The following is a 21,944-nucleotide window of genomic DNA, read 5'->3' as shown; positions in this document are numbered from 1 at the left end:
TGGGTTTTCTCTAAAATCCAGTCCACATACTCAGCAACTTTGGTGTAGACTCCTGGTTGTTCCCTGCGGGCACAGCCTTCACCCCAACTAGTGATGCCCACCAAATGCCATGTTTCTTCGTGTTGACAAACCAAGGGACCGCCTGAATCACCCTGTGTCACAGTGGGTGGAAAAAAACAAAATGAGAGAAGGTTATGATGGATGTGCCTTTAAAATTGTGTAGTCATACCACACACACCATGCAAACAGTTTCTCATAGCTCTTCAGATATTTCATGGGTCTCACGAGCTGTCGGACGTGGTAAAAGTGACCTAATTCAACAGTAAATAGTTGGCGTTTTCTGTTCATTCCAACACGTCATCACAGCCTAAGGTGAGATAAACTTAACGTGCTTGTATTTTAGCACAATGAATGCACAATTGTCTTCCCTTAAAGATGGCATACGCCTGCTGTGAGACAGATAATATATAAAAATTATAGGTGCATATTCAATATTTTTTAAAGATTTTCTATGAAATTATCAGATTATTTGGTTCCAAGTCATTTAGAAAGCTTATAGAGAACTACTCTTGGAAAAACATATTTTGAAATGATTTTTCTCAAGTGGCCTATTGTATGTTTTTCATACTCCAATGCATTACCTTGCAAGCATCTTTTCCTCCTTCTTTATAGCCAGCACAGATCATCTGTTTGGTTATTTTATAATCTCTGTAACTTTTCTGGCATTCTTCATTTGATATCAAAGGAATATTTGCCTTTTGTAGGGTATTTTGGATTTTACCTGTGAGGTAACACCAGAAGGAGGCAATAAAATAAATATAGAAGTAAGACTACAGTCTTAAATGAGAATGATGAAGTTTCCATGAAGGTCATTTCTTCATATAAATATTTTTGTATGTCTGTATCTGTAACAGGGGCTTCCTAGCTGGTGCTAGTGGTGAAGAACCTGACTGCCAGTGTAGCAGACATAAGAGATGCAGGTTCGATCCCTGGGTCGGGAAGATCCCCTGGAGGAGGACATGGCAACCCATTCCAGTATTCTTGCCTGGAGAATCCCATGGACGAGGAGCCTGGCGGGCTACAGCCCACAGTGTTGCAAAGAGTCAGGCTCTACTGAAGTGACTTTGCACACATGCATCTGCAACAGATGATGAATGCTAACCAAATTTATAATAGTGATCATTTCACAACATATATAAGTCAAAACATTATTCTGTACAGCATAGATTATGCAGTCATGTATGTCAATTATATCTCAATTAAATTGGAAAAAGTATACATATGTGTGCTCAGTCACTCAGTCAAGTCCTATGGGATTCTCCAGGCAAGAATACTGGAGTGGGTTGCCATGTCCTCCTCCAGGGGATCTTCCTGACCCAGGGATCCAACTCTAGTCTCTTATGTCTTCTGCCTTGGCAGGCAGGTTCTTTGCCCCTAACGCCACCTGGGAAGCCCCTCAACATATATAGTAGGTCCTTACTGGTTATCTACATATACACACTACTATACATAAAATAGATAACCAGTAAGGACCTACTGTATAGTACGGGCAATGCTACTTAATACTCTGCAATGACCTGTATGGGCAAAGAATCTAAAAGTGGATATATGTATAACTGATTTGCTTTGCTATACAACAGCAACTCACACAACATTGTAAAGCAACTATACTGCAATTTTAAAAAGTTTTAAAAAATCTATAGTTCTCAATTTGTCAGGAATGAACTATACAATTTATAATAAAGTTGATTTACATTATTTGCTAAGAAATAAAGGCTTCCCTGGTGGCTCAGATGGTAAAAAGTCCACCTGCAGTGCAGGAGACCCAGCTTTGATCCCTGGGTCAGGAAGATCCCCTGGAGGAGAACATGGCAATCAACTCTAGTATTCTTGCCTGGAGAATCCCATGGACAGAGAGGAGCCTGGCGGGCTACAGCCCAAGGGGTCTCAAAGAGTCTGACATGACTAAGCTATTAACACTGTCATTTTCAAAGTATTCCGGTAAATTGCAGTTTCAGTGGTTCTCTTTGTAATCCTATGTGTTTTATTTATGGGTGTAAAAGCATCATTAGAGAAGAGGTTCACAGGCTTTACCAGGTTGTAGGAAGGATATGTTTTTAAAAAAAGATTTAAAAGCCTTCCAGAAAGAGAGATGACATGTCTGCCTGTACTCCTGGTTATTAATGCAAGGGATAACAGTGGCCTTGGGAGATGGGAACTCTATTAATTCTGAGGACAGGATGGGCTTGGGGAAGTTGTTAGTCCTGTATGGGACCAATCCTTTAGAAGTCAAACAAATGATCTTAAGATGCTTAAGAGATTACCCTATGAATTTTTCCAGGACCAAGCAAAACTGTCTTCTCAAGAATTACTGAATACATATCTGGGAATGAATAGTTAGGAAAAAAAATCACGAATCTGGATAGAACTTTAGAGGCCAATTAAACAGATCCACTCTGTATGTTTTAACATATAAAATGTCATGTGGTACCTTTTTCCTCTGTGAAGCCCCATCCAGTTATCCAACAGTCAGTGTAAACAGGTTTTGTATCATCTTTGGAAGGTAGGCATATTGCTTTTTGCAAATCTGAAAGGGAATTTTTACATTAGAGTTTGGCTAGATTTAGTTATGGACATTGACTTTAAATATACATACTGTCCCTGCCCCGATATTCTCCTTCTCTAGAGTAGCACTAAGTAGAATACACCTTTTACTTTCCACTCAGTTCCTAAGGTCAATGACTCAAGAAAATGTCTCACCATCACAGTCATTTTTTGGTGTTAAATTTTCTGGATTAAATTTTAAAACTCCAAACCCAAATTTACTGTCAAGAGCCTTTACAAGTTCTTGTGTATGATTCCCTTAATTGTAATGGGGGGGGGGGCAGTCTACACTGCTTTAACCATGATTTTTAGGCACTTTAGCTTATTAACTGATTTTTAATAATAATCCCATGGGGGTAACAGGAGGCAAGGACATCCTTCCTGAGGTCACAGAATCTCTAGCAGACCCAGCGGGCATCCAGCAACTGTGAAGAATTTGTACCTCCAAACGCAGCCCGTCCAACCACAAAGCTACTGTCTCCCAGAACTGCCTTGACCAACAGTCTCTTCCCTACTCAGGTTTCACCTGGAAATTAATATTTGAATGTGCTTGCCCTCATATACTCCTAATACGATATGCCTATGCCCAAGGCAATGCTAATTCTGCTACTCTTGTCAAAGGAAGTCATGCTCCCCTCCATGTCTGTTATTATTTCAATAGTATAAAATGCAGCTATATTCCTTCCTGAAAGAACTAAGTAACACATCTTGGCCCTTAAGTAGAAGACATTTTATGTCAAGTCTCAAATTATTTTTCCTGGCAATACCCATCTTTCCTGCAACTTCACTAACCAGAAAATAAAGACAGTCTCCTTAGAGTCTGACCCCTCCTTGAAACTGATGTGAAAATTTAAACCAATACAATTCAGCTATACACATCACCTTAAATATGCTACATACCAGTAAAATTCAAAGGAGCCTCAAGTTTTATTATGGCAATGTCATGACTGCCTTCTGAGACTTTATAATTTGGGTGGACAATGATCTCTTTGACTTGTGAGAAAGATGTCTCTGTCGTTATCTCTGACAGATTTAAAATGCCACCATAAATGCGCCAAATATTTGACAAGAGAAGCCTAGGAGGGAAAAATAAGAACCGATTTGAAACCAGAAAGACTGGTCTTTGATATTGCTCTTTTCTCCTTTCACTTTACCTTTCAAAAAAGAATTGGGAAGAAAATACTACATATAATGTATGTTTACATACCTAATTTCTCCTCCTTGCAATTTAGCACCAACAGCAGCAGTGCTGAACTCTGAAGATTTAGTTTAAAGTATTAGAAATTGCATAATTATGTCGTGTTTTCTGTAAGTGAATATAGAAGAATGTTGTTGTCTCTTTCTGAGAGAAACTGTGTTCGGGAGATGTCTCGCAGTTTATCATAGAAAATCATGCTTCATTCACGAAGTTGAAAGCAATCACTTCCATCAAATTCAGAACTGGCAAGAAAGAATGACTGTATACAAGTCTCTCTGTAACCAGATAGGATGGGGGTTCCCAGAGAAAGAGATCCAGGCATGGTTTTCTTGACATAAAAGAAACCATTTTTAGCCCAAGCTGTTCTGTGATCTAAGCCGGGCCACAGCGGTAGTCCTTGAATGTGCTCAGTTGTTTCAAATGTGTCGGACTTTTTGCAACCTCATGAACTATAGCCCGCCATTCCATAGGGTTTTCCTGGCAAGAATACTGGAATGGATTGCCATGACCTCCTCCAGGGGATTCTCCCCATCCAGGGATCAAACCTACGTCTTTTGCATTGCAGGCAGATTCTTTATAGCTAAACCACAGGAAAGCCCTGTCCTTGAATAGGTCTCAGTAATTAATGATCTTAAAGGGAATAAAAGATTGCAGAGACAAAGGACTATTACAGGCAAGAGAAGTAACAATAGCAAAGATTATGGATCAGCTGTAAAGACTCCTAGTTGTCTTTCGATGACAAAGATTAGCCAGAAGCACTCAACCACCAGATCAACTGGAACCTAAGGCGTGATGATGTTGACCTCTTCTGACCCTCACGACTTCAATCAACTAAGGCCTGGACTCAGCCCAAGGCCCTTCAAGAATATGCATGTACCCTTAGCTTAAAACTTCTCCAGTTGTGCTGTCTGGGGACACAACTGCTTTGGGAAAAATCCCCAGTCTTCTCCTTACTCGCTGCAATAATAAATCCTTCCTTCTCCCAATCTTTGGTTTCGTTGTGTCTTTTGACTTGACATCCAACCAAGAGGAAAACCCAGTTTTTATGTAACACCTCTAATAGTGCAAATGAGAGGAACCTCAGCACTATTTAAATTATATCTATATTTTGGGAAGTGTGAAAATTTAAATTAACTCTTTAAACATGGATATATGCAAAATAAGTCTAAAATTACTTAAAGTTATAGGATAAATAAGTTCTGGTTATATATAGCATGGTGACTACAGTTGACAATGGCATGCATGCGTGCTCAGTCATGTCCAACTCTGTGACCCCATGGACTGTAGCCCACCAGACTCCTCTGTCCTTGGAATTTTCCAGCCACAAATACTGGAGCAGGTTGCCATTTCCTCCTCCAGGGAGTCTTCCCAACCCAGGGATTGAAGCTTCCCTGGAGGCAGGAGGATTCTTTATCCCTGAGTCACCTGGGAAAATTGCTGAGAGAGAAAATCTTCAAAGTGTTTACCACCAAAAGCTATTGTAACTTTGTGGAGTGATAGATATTAATAAACTGACACGATGATGGAGAAATTGATTATAGAGTCTTCAAAACGAAGAGGCAAGATACGACTCCAGATAAGATGCAGCCAAATCTTACCCATCGAAGCAATGGGCAGCAGTTAAGACCCATTGGCGTCCAATGATTGACCCTCCGCACAGGTGGCTCTGAGCTCTCAGCTTCACTTGCAGGCTGACCTGCCAGGGCCACTCCCCCCAAGAAGCATCTGTTCCTCCAACAATGCGTGTCCTTTTTGCTGTACAGACTAAAAAGAGAGCATTGAAGTTAATGGTTGGGATCAGGGGGTGAATCACAGTCCCCTTCATCAAGGAAAACAAGACACATAGTTCCATTATAGAAGATTAAAAAAGCTATCTAAACAACTCAGACATCCCTCTACAGTTTTATGAAAAAAGTGAGATTTACTCACCACGGCTGTCCCCACGTTTACACAGCCTCAGAGAATAACCAGAGCTTGCTTGTGTCCCATAAGTAATGTTAGTTGGGGAGCCATCCAAAGACAAGCGTAAGGAGCACTTACACCTAGACAAGATGATCAGCATGAGATTAAACCTCAGAGGATGAAAGCCCAGGAAATTATCTGCCAACTGTCTTTGAAAAATAAGCATTCACTAACTTTTCTCCTCTACAGTCTTCTGGGAATAAAGAATAAGTAAAAAACTGACAGCGAATCATCTTTGTACAAGTCTCTTGGCAATCATCCACTCCTTTAACGAAGGTCACATGCAGCTCTTCTCCTTCAAAAGCAACTTGCGGGTAAATTTTGGAGTGGCAGGGCTCTGTGCCTATGACAAACATAAAAAAGATAAAAAGTGAAATGATAAGCCACACGTATACAACTTTCTGGAACATTGAATCTTGTTAGAAGATCATAAAATGTATCACATTTTGGGTAATATTTTTTTAATCAAATCACATTACCAGGCAGAGTTTGTTTGCAGGTTAGAAGGCTGTATCCAGAGATGGCATTTTCCTGAGGAGTAGGGGAACTTGGGCTCCCACTTTGGGAAGTCTTAAGGAAACAAACATTTCTATTGTCAAAAACAAGCAAGAGAAAGAAAGAAAACTCCATTAAAGGCAAATACAAGAACACCTCATATAAAAAAAACACCCCCCTGCAAATTTATTCTTCTGAGAAATTCCCTCCAAAGAACATCAGACTACAGGACTCCAATGAATTACAGAGATTAAATGTAAATGAAGCCACATCTCCCTCTGAAGAAAACTTACAGGTCCAGATAGCCCGAAAAGAGGAGAAAGGTAAAGTTCTACCTTCTAATTAAAAAAAACAAAGAAGAAGAAAGAACAGATTCTGGGGATGTATAGTGCTGATACGATTATAACTTGATATCCTTCTCTTAGCTCCGTCTTGTGTATAAAGAAAAGGACAGGTTATCTCAGGGTCAAGAGTTGGAACCGGAACCTTGATCAGGATAAACAGGGCTCTAGTTTCTAAAACACTGGGGTCAGAACAAAGGAGCTTAAAGGATATGCTCCCAGTGAGTGGTTTACTTCAAGCTAATACAAAAGATTAAGATTAGCAGGAAAGGTATCCATGGCTATTGTTTCATTGTTTGGATGGTCTGTTTAAGTAAGAGAAGATGGGTAGGAAAGTCCACTCATCTCTTAACTAATCTGCACCTGGTAGAAGAGCACCTATTTAAACTGAGTTCAAGTGATTTTTGTTTTTAATTAAAAAAAAATTATTTTATATTGCAGTATAGCCAATTAGCAATGTTGTGATAGGTTCAGGTGGAGAGCAAAGGGACTCAGCCATACATATCATATATGCTTCTTCCCCGAACTCCCTTCCCATCCAGGCTGCCATATAGCATTGAGCAGAGTTCCCTGTGCTATACAGTGGGTCCTTGTTGGTTATCCAATTTAAACATAGCACCGTGTACATGTCCACCCCAAACTCTCAAACTATCCCTCTCCCCGACCACCTTCCCCTCTGGTAACCATAAGTTCATTCTAGGAGTTCAAGTGTTTCGAGGGAAATGAATTAAACTTAGGAAAAACTCAAAGTATAAAATTAAAATGATGTCAAGACAGTAGCAAATGTGACACATGTCTACTGACCTCTGTGAGTCATTCTTCCATGCATTTGTATAGAATGTGAAGAAAAGGCAGCCGGGGTGATAGGTACAGATGGTTCGACACACAAAAGCATCTGGTGCGATAATTCTGGCAACATTCACATCTGAAAATGCACGATGTTGGAAAATATCCATGCGGCAGCCTGCGAACCCACAGGGGAAGATGTACATGTCACAAGGCTACATATGCTTGTACTTCGTCATCATAACTAAGGAAACTATGACTGTTATTTGTTCATAGAACTACACATCCGTAGTGAAAAAAATGTCTATTGAAACATCCCCAAGCTTGTTGTTTGCCATTTGGGAGAAGAAAAAATTGGTCTCAATCTGATAAAAGACAGATTCCCACGTCAGAGAAATAAAATGTCTTAAACTGTGCTTTATCCTACTCAGTACAAAATACCTATGCTACTCAGCTTGTGTTTATATTTTCTTTATATTTCCCTGACCCTGAAATTTAGGCCTTAGGAACATAGGTTTCGTTATATTTTCCTGAATGTTCTGAAAAAATTTTAATAAAGAGATCAACAAAAACCTGAATTTCTAACAAAAATGCCATGTACCCATTGAAATTAGATCAAGAGGAAATCCACTTTCATTTTCCATAACATAATTATATCTCAATTATACTTTTACTTATGTTCCTATTATTTACTCAATTTACTCACTTTGATAACACATAAAGTATTTCAATTCCTGGGTTGGGAAAACCCACTGGAGAAGGGATAAGCTACCCACTCCAGTATTCTTGGACTTCCCTTGTGGCTCAGCTGGTAAAGAATCTGCCTGCAATGAGGGAGACCTGGGTTCGAACCCTGGGTTGGGAAGATCCCTTGGAGAAGGGGAAGGCTACTCACTCCAGTATTCTGGCCTGGAGAATTCTATGGACTGTATAGTCCATGGGGTCGCAAAGAGTCAGACACAACTGAGAGACTATCACTTTCACTTTAAAAGTCTACTAGGGCCTCTCAGGTGGTTAAGTGGTAAAGAATCTGCCTGCAATGCAGGAGACACAGCGGGAGCCACAGGTTAGATCCTTGAGTCAGGAAGACACCCTGGAGGAGGAAATGGCAACCCACTCCAGTAGTCTTGCCTGGGAAGTCACATGGATAGAGGAGTCTGGCAGGCTACAATCCATGGGATCACAGAGTTGGACATTTGGAAGGAAAGTTATGACAAACCTAGACAGACTATTAAAAAGCAAAGACATCAGTTTGCCAGCAAAGGTCTGTATAGTCAAAGCTATGGTTTTTCCATTAGTCATGTATGGATGTGAGAGGGGGGCCATAAAGAAGGCTGAGTGCTGAAAAATTGATGCTTTTGAACTGTGGTGCTGGAGCAGACTCTTGGGAGTCCCTTTGACTGCAAGGAGATCAAAGCAGTCAATCCTAAAGGAAATCAACCCCGAATATTCATTAGAAGGACTGATGCTGAAACTGAAACTCCAATACTTTGGCCACTTGATACAAAGAGCTGACTCATTGGAAAAGGCCCTGATGCTAGGAAAGTTTGAAGGCAAAAGGAGAAGAGGGTGGCAGAGGATGAGATGGTTGTATAGCATCATCGACTCAATGGACATGTTTTTGAGCAAACTCCAGGAGCTAGTAAAAGACAAGGAAACCTGGTGTGCTGCAGTCCATGGGATTGCAAAGAATTGGACATGATTTATCCACTGAACAACAAAAACAAATTCAATTAAAATTATGTAAGCTTAAAGAATAATGGTAACAATTATGAGAAATACAAAAAGAATCCAAATGTAAATGAACATGGTTGAATCAAGAGAGTGTGCCTGCCACACATGATATCTTCAGATGGGAAGTTTAGGAAATTAGACCTCAACTAATTTAATCTATTAAAAAAAAAAAAAAATCAGACTTTAAGCTGGAAGAGAATTTATGGGATTCCATGTCTACCTACAACTGCATCCTCTCAAGTAGTTCAACCTTTGTTTCAGACGTTTATAATGACAAGGAGCTGACTACCTCATGACTACCTCACTTCTGGACCACTCTAGGAATCAGAATTTTTTTCTTATTTTCATCATAGTAGTATCTATTTTATGAAAGCACGCAGATTAGTCTAATCCTTTTCCCACTGACCATTCTTCAAAAACAACAATTTAAAACAGTCATCCTGACTTTTTCAGGTTAAATGTCTAATCTGTTTCTTTAATGGTATCTTATTTTCGTATGTTTCTAGATATCTCAGGATCTTGGTTACTCTCTTTTGACGTGTCTGTTGCTCCAAACAAAATATGGATCACATTGCTGAGTACAAAGTGCAGTCACAGTCTGACCTGTCCAGATGACAAAAGAACAGAGATTAACTATGTTCCAAAGACCATGTTGCTTTTTAAGCTAGTTTCATTTTCTTCTGTTTTGTTTGTCAAAGGCGCTATAAGATGTCAGTAGGAATGACAGAGTAAAGACCTTCCAAAACCCTTTCCTCCATTTAAAAAAAAAAAAGAAACAAGAGCATTGGCCAGACTGTCAAAATTAATGTCATTTCAGAACTCTAGAAATGAACCAAAGGCTTATAACAACCCAGGGAGTTTTTAATCCAAGAACAACAGCCAAATCTCAGCAAGAACCCTGAGTTCTGTGAGGTTTTAACTTTCCCCTCTCATCCCCTCTCCACAGCTCCATGGAAGCCTTGAAAATACCCACAATCATGGGGAAAACCAGCAGCCTAACGGCCTCAGGAGGGGGCAGAACAGAGCTGGAGCTACGCTCAAGCCCTGTCCCCAGATAACTGCCGTTATTTGACTAGAGGTTCTCAGGAAAACCCCACTCCCAAGGACTGAGTTTCTTTGACCTGATTCAGAACTTTCTCAGTGTTAACAGCCTTTTCCTGGAAAATGTTTGTCAAAAAAAAAAAAAAAAAGATTGTGACTATTATACAACATTGTAGCCGTGTAAGTCAGGAGTAATAACAGGGACATGCCACAAGCCCATTAGAATTTTAGAAGGAAAACCAAGGATTGAAAATCTCTGAGATATCCCTGGGAATCTGGAAAGCCATAAGCTTGTATGGAGCTGATTGTGTGCATGACAGAGGCTCTGCACATATCCATAAGAGATCTGGGAAAGCCCCAAGCCCTCACCGGGGACTGACTTTGACCTCTATGAGCTCTGGGGCAGCAGAAAGTGGAGGCCAGGGCCGGGCAGTGAAATGCATGACCTAAGTCTCACCAAAAGCCCCTTGTCCAAGGCTGGGAAACTCACTACTTCTAGGCACCCAAGGAAACTTCTGCCCTGTCATTAGAAAACTGTGGAGGAAGCTGAGCACAGACATCCGTGGTCATGTCACAACAGAGACTAAACACTGTACATAATTAGCTCAGGGAAGTCGCCAAACAAACAGCAACACAAAATAGTAACAACAACAATAAACTCTGAGGAAGGAGGGAATTTGATGTCCAGAGTTTGTCACATGCTTGTATTTAAAAAGTCTAATTTTTTTTTTCCAAAAAAATCATGAGACATGTCAAGAAACAAGGAAATATGGCCCATCCACAGAAGTAAAGGTCAATATAAACCATCACTGAGGGAGCACGAACATTGGATTTACTATACCAAGACTTTTACATCAGCTATTTTAAATATGTTCAAAGAACTAAAGGAAAGCATGTCCAAAGAACTGGAGAGGGAACTTCCCTGTTGGTCCAATGGTTAAGATTTCGCCTTCCAATGCAGAGGATGTGGGTTTGATTCCTGGTAGGCAAGCTAAGATCCCACATGCCTCATGGCCAGAAAAATAAAGCCCCCAAACATAAAACAGAAGCAATATTGTAACAAATTCAATAAAGACTCTAAAAATGATCCACACACCAAAAAAAAAAAAAAAATCTTAAAGAAAGGACTGAAGTATGAAAACAATGTCTCACCAGACAATATCAATAGACAGAAATTAAATTACAGAAAAGAACCAAATGTGAATATTAAAAAAATAAATAATACTTAATTTGAAGCAATAAATCTAGAGCACCCCATGGAGGAGGTGTGTTGGGAGAGGCTGGGAACCAATGGGAAAAGAGAGGCATTGCTGCCAACTCCCCAGTCTTCTAAGGCAGGAGCCTAGCCTAGCTCCCCATTCAGGGCTTGGCACAGAGTCAGCACTTGATACTGTATAGAGGTGGCTATTGATAACTTGGTTTCAATAACATGTTATCATTGACATGCTGATGTGCTAAATAAGAGAGAATATCTTAGCAAATTTTCTGGCTCTTTCAATTAAAATTACCCCTATATCTGAAACTACAGGGTTTCATTGATTTATTATGCTAGAGTCCTTTCACTAGATAATAGACACCACCAAGAAATGACCATAGTTTTCTCTACAATGTCACTGTGCTAGTTTCCTATGGCTGCTTAAAAAATTATCCCAAACTTAGTGGCTTAAACAACACAAATGTATTATCTCCCGGTTCCGGAGATCAGAAGTCGAGAAGTCTGAAATGGGTCTCTGTCCTTGTTGTTTAGTCCTTACATGATGGGAATAATGTGTAGTGCTTAGTCATCAGTGTCTAACTCTTTGCAACCCCATGGACTGTAGCTCACCTGGCTCCTCTGTCCATGGGATTTTTCCAGACAAGGATAGTGGAGTGGGTTGCCATTTCCTTCTCTAGAAATGGGTCTTACTGGCCGGGCTTTGGTCCTTTGGGAATCTGTAGAACATTTGTCCTTACCTTTTCCAGATTCTAGAGGCCACCTGCATTCCTTGACGTAGGGACCTTTCCTCCATCTTCAAAGCCAAAAGTATAACCTCTTCTAATCTCTCTCTCTCTCTGACTCCCTGATCATTCTGCTCTCTTTCTTTTATCAGGACCCTTGTGACTACATTGTGTCTATCCATATAATCCAGAATAATCTCAAAGTTTTTAACATAATCACATATTTAATCAAACCTTTTTTGCCCTGTAAGGTAACAGATTTACAGACTCCAGAGATTAGGATGTGGGTGTTTTTGGGAGGTTCTTTTTTTCTACCTACCACAATCACACAGTGAAATGTGTGTGTGCGTGCATGCATGTATGTGTGTGCGCTCAGTCATGTCCAACTCTTTGTGACCCCACAGAATGTAGCCCGCAAGGCTCCTCTGTCCATGGGATTCTCCAGGCAAGAATATTGGAGTGAGTTGCCATTTCCTTCTCCAGGGGATCTTCCCGACTCAGAGACTGAGCCTGTGTCTCCTGCATCTCCTGAAATGCAGGCAGATTCTTTACCATCTGAACTATAAGGGAAACCCTTAATTCTCCGTGGTGCAAATCAAATGAAGGACTGCATAAATATCTGCCCTCATTAACTTTCTGGTTGGTTACCTTCCTTATGGTACAGTGTTTCACTGACTGATGTGAACATTATTCAAATGTGCGTTATTCTACAAAGCCAAGGTATTTAGCATAACAACTAGCATTCCCCTGTTAATTGTTTAGTCACTAAGTTGTCTCTGACTCTTTGCAACCCCATGGACTGTAATCAACCAGGCTCCTCTGTCCATGGGGTTCTCCAGGCAAAAATACAGGAGTGAGTTGCACTCCCTTCTCCAGGGGATCATCACGACCAGGGGATCGTCATGACCCGGGGATCGAGCCTGGACCTCATGAATCTCCTGTATTTCAGGCAGATTCTTTACCACCGAGCCATTGGGGAAGAAGCCCACACAGTGAAGTAGGAGCCATAACGATTACCAATTTTCGAGTTTCCACACGCCTTCAGTGAGAATCCAGACTCCACGTCAGTCAGCACCTTTATACTCGTAGGTGTCCCCTGTGGGCTGTGTTTTAATAGGCAGTTGTTCCTGAATGTGAAAAACAGAGGTTACTTTGCTTCCTAAACTTCAAGGTGCCTGCAGAAGTCCATTCCTTGTTGAAAATGATCTATGGTCAGTGGAAAATAAACAAAGCAATCAGAACAGTGACGTCAGTGATGAGTGAATTAGGGATTGTGTTATTCATCAAATAGACATTGAGGGTGCAGTAGGAGCTGTTCTTCTATGGGACATTATTCTACTGAACCCTGACTCTACAAGCACAGGGTATTTGTGGACCAAATGGAAATTTTTCTCTTCAGGAAAAATGATGCCAAAGTTGAATAAAATAATAAGAAGACTGTTGTTCAGTTTCTAAGGCCTGTCTGACTCTGTGACCCCATGAACTGCACACACCAGGCTTCTCTGTCCATCACTATCTCTCTGAGTTTGCTCAGACTCATGTCCATTGAGTCAGTGATACCATCCAACCATCTTACCCTCTGTTTCCCCCTTCTTCTCTTGCCCTCAGTTTTCCCCAGCATCAGGGGCTTTTCCACTGAGTCAGCTCTTTAAATCAGATGGCCAAAATATTGGATCTTCAGCTTCAGCATCAGTCCTTCCAATGAATATTCAAGGTTGATTTCCTTTAGGATTTAACGGTTTGATCTTGCTGTCCAAGTGACTCTCAAGAGTCTTCTCCAACACCACAGTTCAAAAGCATCAATTCTTTGGTGCTCAGCCTTCTTTATGGTCCAACTCTCACATCTGTACATGACTACTACAAAAACCATGGGTTTGACTATATGGACCTTTGTCAGCAAAGTGATGTCTCTGCTTTTTAAAACACTGTCTACGTTTGACATAGCTATTCTTCCAAGGAGCAAGCATCTTTTAATTTTGTGGCTGTAGTCACTGTCCACATTGATTTTGGAGCCCAAGAAAATGAATTCTGACACTGTTTACACATTTTCCCCATCTATTTGCCATGAAGTGATAGGACCAGATACCATGATCTGTTTTTTGAATGTTGAGTTTAAACCCGGCTTTTTCACTCTTCTCTTTCACCTTCATCAAGAGGCTCTTTAGTTCCTCTTCATGCCATTAAAGTGGTATCATCTGCATATCTGAAGCTGTTGATATTTCTGCTGGAAATCTTGATTCCAGCTTGTGATTCATCTAGCCTGGCATTTTGCATGATGTACTGTGCGTATAAGTTAAATAAGCAGGATGACAGTATACAGCCTTGATGTACTCCTTTCCCAATTTTGAACCAGTCCATTGTTCCATGTCCAGTTCTAACTGTTGCCTCTTGACCTGCAAAACAGGTTTCTCATGGGCAGGTAAGGTGGTCTGGTATTCCCATCTCTTTAAGAATATTCTTATTCTCTTTAAGACTAAGAAGACTGATTAGACCTAAAAACTTTCTCTGATTTTCAGTTGGGGGAAAAATGGTTATGAAGAAAAAAAAAGGTTATGTTTCTGAAAACACCATCAGAAAGAATAGACACTGAATTTTACTCACCGGTACTCTGCATTGAAGAAGGTTTTTGTGGCATATGTGAAAAACTGGCAGTGAATGTTGTTGGTGCACCTTTCTTGGCATTCTTCAGCACTTTTCACCTTAGATACATTGAAATTGACTCCTCTCATATCAATTCCTTTATAAATGCTTCGGTGGCAAGCTGCCCAAATAAAACACATAGAGCAAATTCAATTAGCTTCCCTTCTGGAAGTGAATCATCAATTTGGGCTGGGTGGCTTTTTTTTTTTTAATTTTATAGTGGACTTAGCTGATTTAAACTCTTGTGTTGGTTTCAGGCACAGCCAGTTGATTCAGTTATACATACACCTGTTTCCATTCTCTTTCAGATTCCTTTCCCATATAGGTTATTATAGAATATTGAGCAGAGTTCCCTGTGGTATACAGTAGGTCCTTGTTGGTTATCTATTTAAATATAGCAGTGTGTACATGTCCATCCCAAACTCCCAATCTACCCCTCCCCCCCATCCTTCTCCATTAGTAACGGTTAAGTTTGTTCTCTGTGGGTCTGTTTCCATTTGAGAATCAAAGGCAGACTATTGTTCAGCTGTGTATTTACTTTTTGTACATCTTACACCAAAGTGCTAGCCTCATAAACAATGGAGGCTCCTCAAGTATGAGATGACTGATGAAGATAAGAGGGTGTGTCCAGTATACAACCCCATCTCTGTTATCTTTCTAAGTTTTCCGTTCCAAAAGTGCATGGTGCTACAGAGTTTGAGCAGAAGCTGTTCTAAGGTAGACCCACTGTCCATTCAAACTGAGCTCAGAAATCCACACCTTACCACTAATTTGATGACCACATCGCTTTAGGGAATGTCCCGAAATTGCACCTGTCCGTGACACTCTCGGCAGGGTTCCTGTCACACTGTCCTTCAAGAAGCAACCAAACCTATTTATTAAAAGTAGCTTAATAAGAAGTAGAATGATAAACACACATTGAGGAAATGTCTAGCATTTCTATGCATTTATGAATACAGCCAGAAATAAGGAAAATAATACAGCATGCCTGACTCCTGCTGGGAAAAACATTCTGAGAGGCAATTCCTTAATACCTAACAATCTTTGTAATATCTAACTTAAGCATTGTTTTCCTTTGTTTCAAACAAAGAGGGAATGATTCTTCCTGCATTCCCAAGCTTTGTGGGAATTATGTTCCCAGCTGGTGATTGTTGTTATAAATATTTTCATTTACTTAAGAAATTAAATCAGTCATGAGAGTTGCATCTATATTTGGTATTTATCCTGATTACTAATTCCTTACAGTCCACACCTACTAAAAAACTTCATTCTGTCTTTAATGTCAACTTTAATGTAATTTTCTTATTTAAAAGGATTCTAGAACCTAATCCAACTTTGTAAGTGAAAAGGTGCTACCTCTAACATACAGTCTAGGTTTGCTATACAAGTTTCCCTGTAGAGGGCTTCCCTGGCGGCTCAGATGGTAAGGAATCCACTTGCAATGCAGGGGACGTGGGTTCGGTCCCTAGGTCAGGAAGATCACCTGGAGAAGGGAATGATTACCCACTCCAGTATTCTTGTCTGGGATAATTCCATGGACAGAGGAGTCTGGTAGGCTACAGTCCATGGGGTCGCAAAGAGTCGGACACAACCACATGACTAGCATTTTCACTTTCATTTCCCTTGGAGAATCAGGGAATGACAGTCTAATTCCTAGTTTTTAATTCAAATAGAGTAAAGATAAAGGAAAAGAATTATGGATTTGGAAATGGGAACAAGGAAGAAACATTCATTCTGGATATTTGATCAAAATTTAAAAAAATTATAATAAAACTATGGTTGTACATGAGCAACTTTATGACTGAATAAGACTTTTCATTACCAACTACTTTTCAAATACTCGTACTTTTCCAAATTACCAGTTAATAATAAATATTCATGTCCACACATGCATGCACACACACACACACACGTATGCATGTACATGCAGGCATACACATATCACGTATACTAGAGGTGCCCAAACTGTCTCATTATAGGCATCATTCAGACCTACCTTCTCCCAAGGTTACAAGATCTGGATTTTAATTATTTTCTCAACAAAATGCTTGCCTTCTATAGTTAAGAACTATGCTATCCACAAGTGTGATCATGCGTCAGACAGTAAATAGCTTTCTTGTTCAGGTGAAATATTCACCTGTTATTAGGCCCTTTCTTGAGATAATCTTGTAACTCAATCATTTTCAAGTGTTTTCCTTGAGGTCTTGGATAGGAAAAGACTACCTTCTATGGCTCTAAGTGAATGAGGTCATTGTTTAAAATGCAGATTTCCAGGCCCAAGAGACTTAGGTTTGATAAGTCTGGGCTTGAGCCTAAGAATCTGCTTAGATAAGAACTACGCAGGGTGATTCCGATGAAGCTGGCCATTTAGAAACAAAACCTCGCTATGTGGTGCACACAACTGATTCCATTTTGAAAAGTGACTGGCTTCTCCAATAAAGAAATATCAGCTTTTACCTTTTGTCTGCGTGACTGGTTGAATTTTCAGGAAGAAAGCTAAATAGCAAGCACCTCGGATGGAAGGTGCACATCATCTGACAGTATTGGGCATCTGGGGTGTACATGGCAGATACATCCCCGCCTCTGAAGAAGGTGTTGCTATATAGTTGAGTCAAGCATCCTATGACAGAATCATTGAAAAAAGGCACATTAATTTGGAAGAAATAATAATTTTAAAAGAAATGTATCTGCGTTCTAAACCTTCTTACTTTGTCCCTGGAATACCCAAAGATCTTAGGATGTAACTAAATGCAGAAGCAGGATGAAATATACCTGCTGTGCAGTGTGTGGGATCTTAGTTCCCTGACCAGGGATCGAACCCATGTCCCTGCAGTGGAAGCACAGAGTCCTAACCACTGGACAGGCAGGGAACTCCTGAAATAGTGATATATTAGGGTGTGATGTGTGATGTTGAAATTATTTTATGGGTACTTATGCATAAAAATACTTGGTTGATTTTCATTTATCGTGCTGAACCATAATAATTTGTACATAAATTATTTTCCCTCAAATGTGATCTTAGCTTGGTTTCTCCCTATCTTCTAACATGGGAACAACTTTTCTGGAAGATAATTTGATGATATATATCATAAAACCTTCAAAAATATGCATACCTTTACTATATCTGGTGTTTTAATTTCCAAAAAAATTTTTCTACAGACATAAGCATGTATATAAGAATGTGCATACAAAAATACCATGGATAGAGAAGAATATTAAGCTCCAAAAACATGATAAATTTTTATCTGCATGAAAGATCACTATATAAATGGGAAGCATAAGTTACAAAAAAAAGTATCTAATAACATCTTTGTTGAGTGTGTAAAGACACATGCAGAAAAATATCTGAAAAAGTTATTTTGAACAAAGGCTGTCTCTGTATTATAAGACTATAGATGACAGGTATTTTCTCATTTTCTGCTAATTTGCACCTCTAATTTCCCTAGCATGATCATAATTTTTTTCAAAAATAATAAAATTGAAGTGACCATGGTTCACAGCATCTCTGGCTTCTACTCCTCAGCATTCAATGTATTTGTATGCAGTAATGATTTTGGCTCAGAAGAGCAATTTGGAATGAGGGGACAGATGGAGGGGAGTTTGGTTTAGGGGAAAAAAACTTCTTCCTTAAGAATTTATATTTTTTGCCAAATGTAATCCTTACCCTAGACACCTGGAAGTGTTTGTCTTAGCCATAAACATTGTTGTGATGTGGTCTTCTTAAGTCAACAAAGACTCAGAAACCACCCATAATGGTGGCATCCTGAAAACTCCATTCTACAATGATTAATGAAAAACAGTGTCTAAAATCATTCCTATTCTGTGAAATTTTAATGGATAGAAAGAGAAATAAGATCAAAGCCTGATGGTGAAACGCAAAACTATTCAAATGGATGACTTCCTAAATTAAATATAAACTAGGTACTTTTCTGAAATGATTCCCCAGAAGTCTAAAACAATAAAAATATGTACTGAGTACGTATTATCATACTTGGGTTGGACCCAGATGCTATAAAATACCTAGCACTCTTCTGATTCAGATAAAGTTGATTTTTTAATGTTGATAATAAAAATAGAGGGCTGATTGTTTTATGATCTGCTTTGTAGAGAGTCTTTTCCAAACAGAAGTTTCTGTCGACACCTGCCAAGACATTCTCGTTTCTGGGCCCCTCCTTCTGGCATGTCTAGGATGATATATCTGCCAAGTGGTAGTTGGTGCTGAACCTTAAAAGGATATGTGTCCTGAGGGTCAGATGTCTTGCTTAACTACTCTCCCCCTCACCCTTAACTTTGCCTCTTAGAGATAATCCACTCACCACAGGAAACTGTAGCAAACAAGCAAGTGAAGTAAGCTGCTTGCCTGAGTGCAATCATCCTAAAAGAGAAAGCAACAGGCACATAACTCTGCTGTTTATAGATCATATTTAACACGAATCTTAATTTAAGGTAGTCCAGATTTTCTTGTAAATGTCTGGATAGCAAATCTAAGCACACAATTATCAGTATAGAAAGCAATGGTTTTCTGAACATTTTAATTCCAAGGACTTGGCATGAGATACAAATTGAGACCTCTAGATTACTGTGGTGTTTATTGTCCATTTGGCACCTATGTTCTTAGCAATTATGGGAAGGGAATTGGTAGAGAGAAATTAAACATTTGTGAAACCTCTTGATTTGAGCAAAAGGAAAATTTTTATAAACCATGGCAATGGTATTTGTCCAAAATCCCTAAGGAAAGATATTCAAAATATTCAAGCCTGTTTTAAAATTTTTAATCAATGTTCTCTTTGATTGAAAAATATCTTGCACCTATATGTTTCCATATATAAGAGCATCAGTTCCTTCTACATTCTCTAAATACACAGGAAATTAGAATGTCAACTAATAGTTGCTTTATAAAGTAAAAATAATGCTTAATAAAAAAAAAAACTATTTGGAAACGATCAGAATAATAGAAATTCTCTACCTGAAAGCACATTTGCTTCCGTGGTTCTGGAGCTGAGGGTGTTTCTTGCCATTGAAAAATGGCCAGTCTTCAGGCTTTCCCAATAGGGCTCTGCACTCAGTATTTGCTTGGCTCTGATATTGACTTTGGTTTTCTGCCGAGAGTTTCAACTTTTTGTCCTGTCAACATATTCTATGAACATCCCATTTCTGTGTTCAACTATTTAATATGTTTACTATTTCATAATAGGACCACAGAATTCATGTACATGGTTCCATTTTTTAAAATGTCCCCAACATTCCTAGCTATTTGGGGCTCATAATATATCTAACTAGATGTTTCCAATATAATGACCTGGATACATATGAATAAGGGGGTGGAAAGGGATTCACCCTCCTGGAAGTCATGATGAGCCTTTTAGCAAATGCTATCCATGCCTTCCTTTGTCCCAGTGAAGGATTCCTGTAACAGTGAGGTTTGTAGGATGGAATGGAATTGACCAATGTTTAGGACTTCCTCCCATCCATTTCAGGAAATAAAACATAGCAGGGTTTGACAGTTTGTTCACAGACCAAATCTGGTCCAGTGCCTGTCTTTATAAATGAAGCTTTATTGGAACACAGTCATGCTCATTCACTCCTGTATTATCCATGGTTGCTTTAACCCTATAGAGTTAAATAGTTGTGATAGAGACAGTATGGCCTGCAAAGCTGAAAAGATTTACTATCTGCCCCCTTCAGATAAAGTTAGCACTCCTAGCATAGAGTGTAGTCTTCTCTATCAGGACACCTAGACCTGAAAGAAACATACTGGTTTTCCTAGGAGCCTATTCTTGTTCAGGGAATTTTATTTTTATTTTTAAGAAAAAAATCTCCCTATATACTGAAATATATCTCCTTGCCACTTCCATCCATCATTCTAGATTGACCTATTATATCTATACGAAATGATTTACTCTCTTTCTTGTACTTTTAAAAATATGTAAAGACTACAGTCCCTTGCCCACTAAATCTCCTTTGTTTTCTAACTGTTCTTCAAAGATGCAGTACATCTTTCTGGCTAGTAAATTAGATTTTTAGGGAGTTCTTAAATAAATATTTAATGCATATTACTGCAATGCAGAACTGTGTTTATTGAGAATGTAGGAAAATGTTGCCAGTAAACCATTTTTTCTGGCTGTAATGAGGTAGCATATTTAAAATATTCATACTGCATATTTAAATATCCATTTAAATTTGGGATATACCAGCATCCAGTATATCCAGTATATACCAGTTGGGATATACCAACTGACATAGCAGCAAACAACAAAAGGGAATCCTCTGACTTGTGCAATATTAACGAATCTAAATTGGTGATTTCATTGGCTACCAGCCTCATCAGGAAAAAGAAGGTGACTGGAAAAAACTGCCCTCTCTCCAGATCACAGCAGAAACCCTCAGAGGTGGTTTCCCTAAATGGTGCGATTACCGGTTTAAATCTATTTAAATATACTCCTGTGTTTCTTCTGAATTTTTCTTATAGTGGAACGTATGTTCTCGTAATATAATAAAACTAAAGATTTGCTTGTGGATTCAGAAAGAGCAGATCAGAAAGAAATTGGAAAGAGGCAATGGTAGGCAGAATTCTAAAATGTTCCCCAAGGCTTCCCTCTATCATCCCAGACATCAAAGAAAATGGGATACCGCATTTGTCCATGATTACTTTTATGTTACAGGACAAACACAATTTTGCAGATGTATTAATAATTAAGGTTACTAAACTGTTTTAGTAACTAATCAAATGGGGATTATCTGGCTGTGCCTAATCTTACCACTGAGCCCTTTAAAAAGAGAGCTTGCTTCTGCTGTCAGCATAGAAGTCCTAGAGATTCAAAGTGTGAGAACCTTTGGGCAGGAGGGGAGCTCTCCATGGCTGGCTATAGAACCACATATTTACAGTGTGTGTGGTTTAAAGAAGCAAAAGGAGGAGAAGAGAAAGTGGGGGTATCACAGGATAATTCTAAAAATAAAGAAGGTGCTGTTCCTAGAAAGAGGGAATCTCTAGGCAGAGTAAATGAAGTTAAATGTATCTATCAGCATTTCATTAGATGCTGGAAATAAATACATTTGATTGATCCAAATACATTCCAGGGTAAAAACTGACCTTTGTATGACCAGCATCTCTTTGTGAGACAGGTCAGGTGGTTCAGAAATTGACATTCATTGGTTGTCTGTGACGGAGAATAGAGTGTCTGTTCAATAGGTCCCCTCCTGGAGAG

At 39.3% G+C, this 21,944-nt stretch overlaps 1 protein-coding gene across 1 annotated transcript; it reads right to left on the bottom strand.

Moving 5' to 3' along the window:
- Positions 1-147: 147 nt before the first annotated feature.
- KLKB1 (kallikrein B1) lies at positions 148-19,104 on the bottom strand. The gene is made up of 13 exons (XM_061134801.1): positions 19,056-19,104; positions 17,197-17,359; positions 15,504-15,610; positions 14,701-14,860; positions 13,117-13,226; positions 7,405-7,564; positions 6,244-6,353; positions 5,939-6,101; positions 5,732-5,844; positions 5,401-5,566; positions 3,505-3,680; positions 2,492-2,587; positions 148-152 (listed from the first exon to the last, which is right to left on the bottom strand). The coding sequence occupies exons 2-13, from the start codon at positions 17,301-17,303 to the stop codon at positions 148-150; spliced, it is 1,473 nt and encodes a 490-aa protein (XP_060990784.1). The 5' UTR covers positions 17,304-17,359; positions 19,056-19,104.
- Between the last annotated feature and the right edge of the window lie 2,840 nt (positions 19,105-21,944).

The sequence above is a fragment of the Dama dama genome, chromosome 32, assembly GCF_033118175.1.
Source record: "Dama dama isolate Ldn47 chromosome 32, ASM3311817v1, whole genome shotgun sequence".
In the NCBI taxonomy this organism is placed as follows: domain Eukaryota; kingdom Metazoa; phylum Chordata; class Mammalia; order Artiodactyla; family Cervidae; genus Dama; species Dama dama.
This window is presented reverse-complemented; position numbering and strand designations above follow the sequence as displayed.